This window comes from Zalophus californianus, chromosome 3 (genome assembly GCF_009762305.2).
Source record: "Zalophus californianus isolate mZalCal1 chromosome 3, mZalCal1.pri.v2, whole genome shotgun sequence".
In the NCBI taxonomy this organism is placed as follows: domain Eukaryota; kingdom Metazoa; phylum Chordata; class Mammalia; order Carnivora; family Otariidae; genus Zalophus; species Zalophus californianus.
In genome coordinates this window covers 180802367-180815532 of record NC_045597.1, presented here as the reverse complement: position 1 = coordinate 180815532, position 13166 = coordinate 180802367, and the positions used below count along the sequence as shown (strand labels likewise).

General features: G+C 44.7%; 1 protein-coding gene across 1 annotated transcript in view; it reads left to right on the top strand.

Moving 5' to 3' along the window:
• WDFY1 (WD repeat and FYVE domain containing 1) overlaps window positions 1-4574 on the top strand; it is a 47916-nt gene extending 43342 nt beyond the window's left edge. The window contains exons 11-12 of the mRNA XM_027589344.2: window positions 287-395; window positions 1205-4574. Coding sequence (XP_027445145.1) covers window positions 287-395; window positions 1205-1264 — 169 coding nt within the window. The 3' untranslated portion in view covers window positions 1265-4574. The remainder of the gene's footprint in view (window positions 1-286; window positions 396-1204) is intronic.
• The last annotated feature ends 8592 nt before the right edge of the window (window positions 4575-13166 follow it).

Below are 13166 nucleotides of genomic sequence, written 5' to 3'. Positions count from 1 at the left end.
AACTAATGATGTAATGTATGGCGACTAACATAATAAAATTAAATTAAAAAAAAAAGGCCCTTGTCTTATGTCTAGGAATATACCAGCCTTTCCACTGAAAAAATAAAAATCCGTTATTTGGAGAGTTTTGTCAAACCTTATATAAAACAATCTTGCAGCTTATCCTGACAGTTTTCTAAACTGTAGCCACATTTTTAGGAGTATATTTTAACACTGTCGTTGTGTTTCCTTTATGTTGCAAGTCAGCTCTCAGCGGTGTCTCTTTTCTCTCTTTTCTCTTTGTCAGTCGGACTTCTCTAGCAACCTTTCATGAAGGGAAACATAACATTTCCCACATGTCCATGGACGTTGCTCGGGGACTGATGGTGACCTGTGGGACCGACCGCATCGTGAAGGTAACCTGCTTCTGAGTCCCGACAAGCGTCCGTGTGTAGAGGGCTCCGTGATTGTGCTGCCAGCAGACGGCCGCTCGTCCAGCCTCACTTTCTCATCGGCAGGCTTGCCTTCCCTTTTTATAAGCAGCCATGCAGCCTGAAGCAGGATGAAGACCCCGAGGAACACACTGCATGCTTGCGGGTGCCCCGCGCACGCTGGCCACTCCTTCCGGGGGGTTTCCTGTGCCATCTCCATCTCTCAGAGTCGCTGCTGGGGCCTGGCACCTGGGAGTCACCATCTGCCTGGCAGTCCTGCCTCCCCAGCGGGTCAGGGCTTAGCCGGCCCCTGTCCCTGGTCATCCTTCCCCAGCTGGTGTTCCTCTCAGCCTGGACAGGTTTCCTAGTTGTAGGAAATAACCACACATTTTTTCATTAAATCCCTCAGGTCACTCATACAGAAATGAAAAGCAAGTGTTTTATACTGAGCACCACTCCGGAGTTGTGAAACCATGACACACTTTGTTTCATGGTTTTTTTTTTTTTTAAATAGGGGCTTTTCCCAGTAGGTTTCTTATTAAAAATGAAATTAAATTTATAGTAAAGCATCATTATTACAGCATTTTCAGGTGTCAAGATACCACTCACAAGCTTTTTTCACATTTTAGTGCACTAAGGGGTTCGTCTATAGATCTTGAGAAGGTTTTGTAGTGAAAGAATGAGAGAATGAGTTCTTTTGTCCCCTTTTCAAGTTTAACCGCGGCGTGGTGTAAACTGTGCTTCTGGACCCTGTGATGAGCGCTGCCTTCTCTGGCATGTTCTTTCTCTTGCAGATCTGGGACATGACGCCCGTGGTGGGCTGCAGTCTGGCAGCTGGGTTTGCTCCACGTTGATCCGGGAGCTGGGTGAGGTCCGCACCTTCCCTGTGGCACCCTTCACCAACGCAGCCCTTCCCCGTGGCTCCACGGTCACAGTCACGGGAATGGACAGTAGCCACTAAAAAAACAAAGCAACATTTTTAAAGAGAGAAAAATGTAAGGTGTGTTTGGGGCACTTGTGGAACTACCTGTGGGGACGAATATGAAAAAAAGTTCATCTGTAGCGGTTCCCTGAGGAAAGGAAGGACTTCGGTGAGACTTCCTCGTGAACAGTGAGCTCACGCGTGCTGAAGGAGTCATTTGGCAAGTGAGAGTTCTAGAGGGAAAACGACTGAACGGAAGTGTCAAAGCCGTTCCCAGTGCAAACACCCTTCCCCTCAGACTTGCCGGCCCTCCCCGGGCACCTGTGGCTCTGTGGTTAGAGCAGGTATTAAGGGGAGGAGGACTTGCTGCCTCTTTCTTGAGGGGTGCAGGAGGACCCCAAGAACCCAGAGATCTCTCCTTCCTCACTGGCAGTATGAGAATCTCTCTCCACATAGTGATTCTTCTTAAAGATCTCTGTTCTCGGCAGGTAGCGCCATTACCGGCACTTGGTATTTGGAGCGCTCAGTTTCCTCTTCCCGGCCAGCCAGTAAGCCAGGGGCCAACCTTCACAGTTGTTACTAAGTGAGCTGTAGAATTGCTGTATTAACCTGGGCAGCGCACATCCTTCCCTTTCCCCCAAATGTGCTGTGAGGACAAAACGTTTTTATGGTGCTGTTAACGTGGGAGTCACACAAGCCGCCTGACTGTCTCACTGCTGTCAGGAACGACTCGCGGAAAAGGGAAAACCAGCCCAGCCCACAGCACGGTGGTGAGGGGAGATGATCAGGCTGCTCCATAGGACAGCCCAGTCCCAAAAGGATGCATTCTGTTTGTAGTTCCAAGATGGGCCCCTGCGATATTGTGGCAGTTTAATCATAATACACCTCAGAAAAGAACTCCAAAGCTTTCTAAACCATGTTGATTTTTCATTGTAAGGAATATTATTACCATCTCATAGAAGGGAATTAGTAACCCAGAGCAGTAACCATTAAGCAGGCCCTGCGCAATCATTCCTAACTTGTAAATTGCTTTCATAGCCACTAGCAAATTCTCTTGTAGCAAATGGCATTTTAAAAGTTTTTGGCCACTTAGTACCAGGATGGGGAAGAGGTAGGGAATGGGAGAGCCTGTCTTTTAATATTCCAATATTTATTTCTTTGTTTTTAACAATAGTACACATACTTATTACTTTAGGGCTATGCAAGTGAGTGGAGAGAGGCCTACTTTTCTTAAAGACAGATTTTAAAAGAGATAGCAACAGTATTTTTGTTAGTCTTACTAGTGGATATTGATTAAAACTCACTACTGCGTCACTGTGTTGGGATCATATCAAGACAGCATGGTTGTTGTGTGTGATACCATGAAGGGATTAAATCTGTTTTTTAACAACAGAGAAGGACTGTAATGTTTAAGACAGGTAATTAAACTAAGATGTCTTACTAGCCAAGTGATACAAATAATAAGGAAAGGAGGTCAAGCGCCTCATATTCTAGAATGATCTGCATTAAAAATTGACTTGCTTTCAGGAATAAGACTGAAGGGTTTTGTTGCTCTGTGTAATTTTTGTTTTCTGTCACCTGAAAGAGGTGTTTCCTTTAAAAACTTCCTGTCAGCTCTTTGCAAAACGTAGGCTACTAATACAGGCTAGAAGGACACTGGGCGGATGGGACCTTACAGGGCAGTGTTGAGTGTTAGCTCTTGTTCAGTTAATGGTCCAGCTCACACAAAGGTGCTATCCTGGGGATTTCATGACGTCCTGAAGGAAAATAGGATATGATCTGTTTCTTGCCATGTTGATGAGTACTGAACTGTGGTTTTTGTTTGCCTTTAACTTCTGTAAAATGTGATTTTGTAATGTCTGTGGTAGACTGAGTACAATATCACACTGTAGCTTACAGCCTTCTTTTATTCTCAAAAATTCTGAATGAAAAACCCAGTGTTCTAGAGAGAATATAAGGTTGTGAGAGCACCTCTTAAGGGGTTAAGCTAATATAAATCAAAGAGGGGAGGCATTATGTAAGGAAGAATTGGAGAGGGGCATCCGGAAAAGGAAAGAATGTTTCAGTTAACTTTTCTCTCCACCAGAGCCTCTTAGCACTTTTCATTTTAAGAACTCATGTAGCAGGTTTGTCTTGTCTCTGCTACACACAAGGGAGCAAATGGGGTAATATTTTTTATAGAGGTGGGCAAAAATTATTTTCTCAATTCTGCTGACTGGACACATAAGGACGATCCAGTGAGGCTTCTAGTTATTGCCTTATTTTGACTGTGTTAGTCTTAAACCGGTCATTTAAAATAGCTCTTCAAGTAACAGTTCTTGGTTTTTCCATTCCTGAATACTCACGCTAATTTCTACAACTAGGGATTAAGAAGTACAGAATGTTAGAGAAGATCCTTCTGTTTTAGATCTAGTATGTTCTGCAATAAGGAAATGTCAATTCTTCATTCAAGACGTGTTCTCAGATTGCCCCTTTTTTTTTAGTGCAAATGATAGAAACACCCCATGGCGTTAGCTGGAAACTGGTTATTCAGTATACTGTAAATCTCTGTTTACGATGTCCTGCTTCTGTCTTGCTGCCTGGAGGATATGAATAAAAATAGTGCTCTCGAACGCCTCACTTGGTTCTCCCCTAAAGAATTCAATTTGCTTGTACCTACATTTTTAAACTGTTGAAACTGGCCTAAATATGTAATAAATTCCACAGTGACTCAGACCCGAGGAAATATTTTCTAAAATGAGGTTTCATTCAGTTACTTCCTACTTCCGTTACTGGATCTGGTGTCTTCTAAAATGTAAGGAACCAGTTACTATTAATGACAAACCATCTGCTCATTAGAAATGTGAGGTTTAACAAATAAGTAATACATGCTCTATTTATTCAAGTGTCTATTGCTTAATTGTTAATTGTGAGCAGATTATTGAATGCCTACTCTATTTTCTGCAGTTTACTATACAGTAACTCTTTGAGTAAATTGTTTCATTGTGCAACAAATTTATATTAGAATACAATTTAAAGTGTTTTACTCTATAGCCTTTTTGACTGGGGAAGCAAAGGGCAATGTTGATTAGTACATTTTGTCTTGTACTAGCTATGTTTCTATAAGATACGGTGCCCCGTGTATCCCAGAGAGTTAGAAAACTTTGTTCTTTTCCTCCTGTTTGTGGGTTCTGTTTTTGTGTTGTGGGTTTTTTTTTTTTTTTGAGAATATACATATACAATAAACTGTTCCTTGCTTGTTACTCTGTTGCTTAATTTAGCTTTTGTTGTGTTTGGTACGGACATAGGGCAATAGTAGTAACCACCATGTATTTAGCACACTCTGCTGGGTGCTCTGCCTGCCCTCCGCTGTTCAGTCCTGGCAGCACTTCTGCAGGGCATTGCTGTCCCTGTGTTACGGGTGAGAAAACTAAGATCCTGTGCGGCTGTCCATTTATGTCTGACTTGAAAGCACGTGCCTTCTCCATACACCTGCTTTCACGTGCTAGAGTGCAGTGTTTCCTGTAAGGGTTAGGGGTCAGCTATTACTATCTTTTGAAGTTTGTGAAGCCCCGAAGTCCAATTGCTCTGGATGTCTAGGTTCCCCAAGTCCCATGGGGAGACCGGCATCTGTGCCCCAGGTCTCCACATCAGCAGCTCAGTTTTGTGAATAAACACAGGGTGGTTCAGACCCAGGATAACTTATTCCTCTGCTTAGCTGATAGGAAGTTGATTTCTTAGAAACCAGCATGGCAGTTTACTGTGTTTCTTCAAAGTAATATAGCTTTATTTAATAAATAATATGTAATAATATATAATTAAAAAGAATAAAAAGAAAACGAAAATTAAAAGAGAATACCAAAAAGTAGTAAAAAGATTTGTTTTAAGCCCTCTGTCCCACCACCCAGAGAAAACACTGTTAAACCTGGGCTGTATGTCTTTCCAGTGTTTTTCTTAAATGTATGCATGCCTCTGTAAAAGACACCTGTGGATACAGTTTTAAGGGGCTGTACTTCTCCCCCCACCTGCTGTGTTATGGATCACTTGCCCACATCAAAAAATAGAGCTCCACGGGAGCATTTTCAGTTGTGGCGGATGCGAGGTTGGACTTGCGCTCCCGCCGCGGGTCTCCGGCGCCTGGAGGGTCGGTAAGGGCACGTGACTTGCTTTAGCCAATGAAGTGCCGGCAGAAGGATTTACTGGCAGGTGAGAGGCTTAATTAACCTCCATGGGTTTCCCACCGGGGTCACAGAAGTGCGTTGATAGAGAAGATCCCGTGGAGCCCGACTGCCCTGGACCTGCAGTGGACTTTGCATGGGAGATCAATAAATCATTGTTGTTTCAGTCCACTGAGGTTGTGTGAGTTTGTGTGTGTGCACGTGCGTGTGTGTGTGTGCACTGCAGCATCACCTAGCTTGGACCGCAGTATCCCATTGTTCCGTTATGTGGCCAAACTGTCGAGTATTTTACCAATTCCATGTTGAAACTAGACCGTATATTTTTAGGATGTTTATAATTTTAATTAAAACACTTCAGAAATACTAAATTCAGCATGCTTGTATGTTCATCTTTGCCCACTTTTCCAATTATTTTCATAGGATAAATACTTCAACATGGGAATTACTAGGTCAAAGAATATGCATATTTTAAGTTTTTTATTCGTACTGCTAATATCCTCACACCATTGCCAGCACTTGAATTTTCTTCCTTTGAATAGGGAATGAAAAGGCACATCTCAATGTCTTAATATATGGAATTCCAGTTTATTAATTTACAGTAAGAATTCTATCTACCAAACAGACCACTTTTTTTTTTTTTAAGATTTGTTTGTTTATTAGAGGGCACGAGCAGAAGAGGCAGAGGGAGAGGGAGAGAGACTCTCAAGCAGACTCTGCACTGAGTGCAGAGCCTGATGTCAGGCTCGATCTCATGACCCAGAGATCACGACCTGAGCTGAAACCAAGAGCTGGACGCTTAACCGACTGCGCCACCCAGGTGCCCCCAGACCACGTAACTTTAGTAGGACAGTCTAGATAGAACCCAAGTCATCACTGGAAGGCTGCTTAGCAGCCAAGGACACGGAGAAAGGTTGGCTGGGTGACTGATGCCATCGTGACAACCTGATGCACTCATTGCCAAGGTTGCTGGACAGTGGAAATGCATGAGCAAGTTCTTGTTTCTGGCCTTCCCTTTGTAGATTTCACCTGGCTTACCATTCATCTGTAAAACACGTGCTCAGGTGAGTGGTTCAAGTATTGGAGTTCCAGCCTTCCTTCCCTTCACTCTTCAGTTCCCTAAGGCTATACCTTAGATCTCTCTCTAAATCTTTGCACTGTGCATGCAAACTGTTCCTCAGAAGCCCATTACATATTGGTACATACGGTTTCTCATGAGAGCAGACAAACACATTCTGGGCCACCTTCAGTTTTGTCATCTGTAATGTAGAAGTGGGGCCTGAGTCGACCTCTCAGGTCAAACCCAACTGGGAGACTGAAGGTTCCAGCTCAGTCTGTCTGACCTCAAAGCCCATGCTCCTTTTTCTCTTAGCCCATCCTGCTTGTTCATATATTTGAAGTAATTTTAGATCCTGAGTTTTGACATTCTGGAGAAATATATTAATAGACACTTTGTTACAGCATTAGCAAGGCAATGTGGCGTATTTTCCCACATCCAAAAGTTCTTGTAGACTCTGTGACAGATGTGACATCTAGTATCTTGCTGCAGGAGTCCTAGCAGCTGTTAATTTATCAGATGGATTCCAAGTTGCACATGTGTGCTGAAAACAGGCAAGCTTGCAGACAAGCCTCAGTACAAGCCTACGGGCTCTACCTTCCAAATGTATCCCAACGTGGCCCGTTTGCACCATTGAGCTGCTATTACCATGGCCCAGTCCAGTGTTATCTGGATGATTCCATTAGCCTCCTCTTTTTTTTTTTTTTTTAAGATTTTATTTATTTGAGAGCATGAGCGGGGAGGAGGAGCAGAGGGAGAGGAAGAAGCAGACTCCCCGCTGAACAGGGAGCCTGATGCGGGGCTCGATCCCAGGACCCTGAGATCATGACCTGAGCTGAAGGCAGACGCTTAGCCGACTGAGCCACCCAGGCGCCCCAGATTCCATTAGCCTTCCCCGTCTCCCTGCTCCTGCCCCTATTACCTATTCCCAACACGCCTGTTAAAACATGAGTCAGATCATGCCATTCCCGTGCACAAAACCCTCGCAGTTCATCCCACTCAGTCGAAGCCCAAGTTCTAAAATGGCCCATCATTCCTTCCCCGATGTCTGTGTTCTCCTGGCTGCTCCTGCCCCTATTACCTATTCCCAACACGCCTGTTAAAACATGAGTCAGATCATGCCATTCCTGTGCACAAAACCCTCGCAGTTCATCCCACTCAGTCGAAGCCCAAGTTCTAAAATGGCCCATCATTCCTTCCCCGATGTCTGTGTTCTGGCTTCCTCCTGTCTCCCCTCACAGTTCTCGCTTTCCTCCTAATTGCTATTGGGATGAGGCAGTTGTTCACACAACAGCATTGAGCTCGGTGTCAGGCACATGGTAGGTACTTAACAAATGATGCTTGTACGTACGTGTACAGTTTGGGTACTATGTGCATAAATGAACTTGTGTGAATTTGCCTTAAGTTTGTGGTGGGATGTGGCTGCCCCCCCCCACCATCACCCCCACCTGTTGCACACCACCTACCAAGCCACTGTTAAATTTCCAGAGGCTGAAAGGAGCACCTGGAGGAAAGTGTAGGGAGGTCATAGAGGATACATTACACAAGGGACATAATGAGACGTTCTTGTCTTCCTGCAACCTCAAACACCACTTCGGGGTGTCTGAGCATCCTAAGACCTACTTTAAGACAGCCCCAGTTCACAGCTTCATGTTTGATGGGTGTAGAGGTTTTAATTATTTCTGCAAATTCTCACTCTTATCAAGTGGTGGAATTTCTGTTCCTCCCCTTGAATCTGGGCCAAACTTAGTGACCCACTGATAGAAGATGGTGGAAGTGACTCTACAATGTCTTAGACCAGATCAGAAGAGGCCATGTGGCTTCCACTTGGTGGGGGAAGCCAGCTCCCTGAGGCCTCCTGGTCAGCAGCAGAGCTGAGCTTCTGGCTGACAGCCCACATTAACTGCCAGCCCCATGAGTGCCATCTTGGACATTCGGCCCGGCTGAGCTTTCAGATGGCTGCAGACCCAGCCCACCACTGGGATAGCAGGAGAGGCCCCAAGTCCCAGGTGAGACCCCCCCAAGCTGCCCAGGTGAGCCCCTCCTGGATTTCTGACCCACCAAATTGTGAACAAAATAAAATGGCTGTTATCAGCTGCTAAGTTGTGGAGTGATTTCTTTCACAGCAACAGTAACCTGAGCAGTGGGCCACTGGACCCAGTTCCCCATCTGGGAGCCAAAGGGCAGAGCGCTGCCCCCTCCCCACCACCTCCAAGCAAGAGAAGTGATGTGAACGTGAGGCAATAGCGTAGCAGGGAGCTTCTTCAGGAGCAAGTTATTTTCCCATAAGGGTACTCAAAGGGCCCATAGCCAATGAGTCATGGTCCTCCTTATTTTCTTCAGACTTCCTCCATGTTTCTGTCCACCACGGCCATCCTGCTGCCTCCACTCCAAGTTATTTGAGGTTTTCCTTTTGACCACATTGAATCTGGTTTGAACTAACCCAGCCTGGACTAAGCATATTAGATTCTTATATCGGCCATATTTAAGGGTGCTCACATTTTTCCATGTTTTTGCGCATTATGTAAACGCAAGCTGTGCACCATGATTAGGGCATGGAAGGCTCTGAATTAATGGAATTTGCAGTTTCCAAGCATTGATGCATACCTATACTGTGTATGATGTGTATTATTTCATACATAGTGCTTTTACTGATGTAACACCATTCATAGAAAAAATATCGAGTACTTATATATAGGTACTCTTCTAGATTCTTAAAAGAACATTAGTGAACAAAACAGAGACCCCCACTCTTGTGGAGTTCACGTTCCTGCAGAGGGAGACAGACAAGCCTAATAAAAAAGATAAATTCTACAGTATTCTAGAAGGTAATGAGTGCCATGGAGAAAAGAAAAAGGTTCCTGGGAATGGAGATGCCTATGGGCGGGGGTGGGGGGCAGTTCACCAGCTAGAGTGAGCGGGGTAATACATGCTCAAAGAATTTGAGAGAGGTGAGGAAGATAGCGGAGTGAAAATCAAGGAAAGGGGTCCCAGGCAGAGAAAATAGCTAGACAAAAACACTCCAAGACAGGAGTGACCCGGATGTGTCCAAGGAAAAGCAAGGAGCCCAGAGTGGCTGCAGCAGAGTGAGGGAAGGCGAGAGTTTTAGCACAGAAGGTGTGAGAGTTTGGTGGGGGCTGGATCGCGTAGGGGCTGGCAGTCCTTGGCAAGGACATTGGCTTTTACTAAGAGTGAGAGGGGAGCCGTCAGAAGGCTGTGAGTAGAGGAGAGATGGTATCTGACTTGCACATTAGGAGGGTATGCTGTGCATACCCTATGGAGGCAAGAGTAGAGGCGTGGAGGCTGCCGGAGAGGCTGTGGGGTGACCCAGGACAAATGACAGCAGCTCCCCCAGGAGCGGTGATGTCGAGGGGGTGAGAAATGGTCATATTCTGGACATACTTTGGTGGAGGAGCCAGCATGACTTCCTCATGCCCTGGATGGGAGGTACGCGAGAAATCAGCAAGTCAACATGGACTCCAAGGTTTGCCCCAAGCACCTGGAAGAGTGGAGCTGCCGTATAGCTCAGGATTATTACCAGGGATCAGCTGTCGAACTGAGAAGTAGATGCCGTGGAACTCTGGGCTAAATTTGCGTTAGAAAAAGAACGCAGCATGTTCGGGACCGGCCAGGTACGAAGCCAATACTCCGAAATTCTATATGCATTTTTTTTATTTCACACCGCATCCATGAATGAGGCTGCATCTGTGTTTCACAGTGAAGGAAACTAAAGGTCAGTGAGGTTCGGAGAAGTTTCCGTGCAGAGAACTTGCCCAGCCTGGTAAGTAGAGGAGTGAGATCAGGATGCAAACCCGCGTCGCCCCCAAGGCCTGTTACTCTGTCCTGTTCCTCCTTGTTACTGTTTGCCGGTTTGTCCCTTTGCTAATGTGTCCCTTAACTGCCCCGTTGTTGCATAAGACACAATTAATTATTGATAAGGGGTGTCACAGCTTTCTAAGCCTCCCCTCTCCTGAGTCAGTAGATACTTCAGTGTCTTTTACCTACAGACCCATTTGACTTCCTTTATCCGATTTATCAGTCGGAATGGCACTCTGTTCTTTTGTTTATTATCCCATACAGCTTGAACACGTTGCTGCCAAAGACTGTGGAAGGCAGGTTGCTTTTGGTCCTACCTGTAGTTTTCTAATTATTGATACATAATTTCTAATTACTGGTACTTTCGGCTTCCGAGCATAGGTATGTGAGTTACCGATAGTTTCTCTTCGTCTTTGTTGTTCTGACTTGGGAACCAACTTATTGTTGAAATAGTGTGGATTCTCTCTGGTGCCAAATGATCTGTTAATTAGGAATGCTTGATACAACTGCGTTTTGACATCTCACTAGGCTTCTATTATATGCAGATATTCCGTAGAAGGAGGAAGTTGGTGAAACGTGGAAATGCCAGCATCATTGTTCCTGCTCTGTCAATGCTTATGCCTGTTGGAATGTGCAGCCCTAGGCAAAGGGTGGGGGTGGGGACTTCTCCAGACTATTCTGTTGGATGCCTAGGTCCTCCCGTCTGAGAAGAGGGGGCTGCAGATGTTTTACAGTCCCATTGTGGAATAGCCACTCCATATACACCGTTTGAGACCCACGAAGCGTCCATGGTTCCTTTCTTGTTACCAACGGGGAGTGTAAGCTCTTTGGTTCGTGGGGTGCATGCCAAACCTCAGGGGCTTCCGACTCCGCCTCGAGGCTTTTTAATCTTGGTTCCCTGTTTCCAATTATAAGTTAAATTAAAATTGATCATAATCTAATTAAATTGATGCTTGCATAGCCTGACTCCTTAAATTTTCTGCCCTCAGAGACTCACAGGCTGTACCCTAATCCCATCCTGAGTCACATTACCTAGATTGTCTTGGTATTTATCATAATCAGAAACTATTTTCTTCATTTATTTACTGAGGTGAATAAAGTGAAATAGTTCTCTCTCTGCCATCAGACTATAAAACTCCATGAAAATATAAACTCTTATCACAAACAGGGCTTGCTAATCCAGTAGGTTGAGGAAGCACAGGTGCCTAAGGCCCATGATACTTGCAGGGGCTCACGCAAACATCTGAATTTTAATTTCTCCTAAAAATCAGAAACGCTATTTTCATACTATTTAATTTTTGTTATACTGTTAGTTATGCTCTTTAATTTTTGTTGTCATACTGCCTAATTCTTGTTAACCAGAAAAGGTAAGAAAAGGTATCCCTGTAGTCTTAATTTGCACTTCTCACATTATGAGTGAATTTGAACATCTTTTCATATGTTTAAGGGTCATTTAAAACATTTGTGTGCACGTATGCATGTGTCTCTTTATGCCTTTTGCTCATATTTCTAGCAGATATTTTGACCTCTTCCTCTTTCATTCTGAGTTCTTTGTATGTTAGATAACTAGCCCTTTATCTATGGCCTATGTTGCAAATATTTTGTCCCATTTTTCATTTGTATTCTGACTTTGGCTTACGGTGTTTGTTTTCCTGTCATGACATTTAAAAATATTTTTATGGAGTCAAATTTATCTTTGATCGATTCTGTTTTTAGAAATCCCTTCCCTATACACAGGTGAAGAGGAACTTGCATACATTTTCTCCTAGTACTTGCATGATTCCCCCCCCCCTTTTTTTTTTAACATTTATGATGAGGGGGCAGAAGGCAAGCTGAGGGCCAAGCGCAAGCTGACACCGGGCAACGCCCCCCCCCCCCCACATTCCCTGGTGGGCTGTGTGTGGCATTCCTCAGGCACTCCAGGGAAACTGAGGGAAGGGAAAACAAATGGTTAATTAATAGAGATCACTGTCCTTGGAGACCCAGTCTCCAGCAGTTTACAAACAAATCTTAGTGATTTACAAATTAAAAGCCTTCTTATCAATCACCTAACTTCCAGAGACCCATAGACTCAATTTCCTTGGAGCCCCTCTTCCGCCCCAACATCACCCACTCTTCCACAGTGATGTAGGAAACAAAGTTAGAAGGAAATGTAGATAAAATTAAATTTCCTTATAACATGCCGCTGATTAACAAATACTTGAGGCAGGCAGAGTATGTTACTCCGGGTAACTCCCAACCTTCTTAAGGTAATGCCTTACTAGAAGGAAAAACAACCTTAGTTTGACAATGGACAGGCCTCCAGGCTCCTGGGAGTATTCTTTAACACATCAAAGCCCTTTTGGACGCCTCCCTTTTTCCTTACCTCCCCCAACTCTCAAGTATTTAATCAGTCACCCCTCACAACCCTGGGACAGCCTCTCTCTCTGCCCACAGGTCCTGGCCCCGTGCGATCAGGAAATCGCACTTTTGCCCCAAAGGTGTCTCAAGAATTCTTTCTTGGCTGTGGGCTCCGGACCTCACCAACATTCCCAAATGACATCATTTAGCTCCAATTCCTGTGGAGTTTAATCCCATCTATGGTGTGAGGTATAGATCTAATTTTATATTTCTCCAAATGGTAAATCCTTGTCCCAGCACCATTTATTAAAAAGCCCGTCCTTGCCTTGTCCATATTTGAGATACCAGCTTTGTCATGAAGGTGCCAGTGCACTTGGGTCTGTTCCTAGACTTTGTGTGCCCTCCTGCTGGTCTGGTCACTTCTGTGCCTGCCACCCTGTCGCAGTTGTAAAGACTTAAGAGTACAT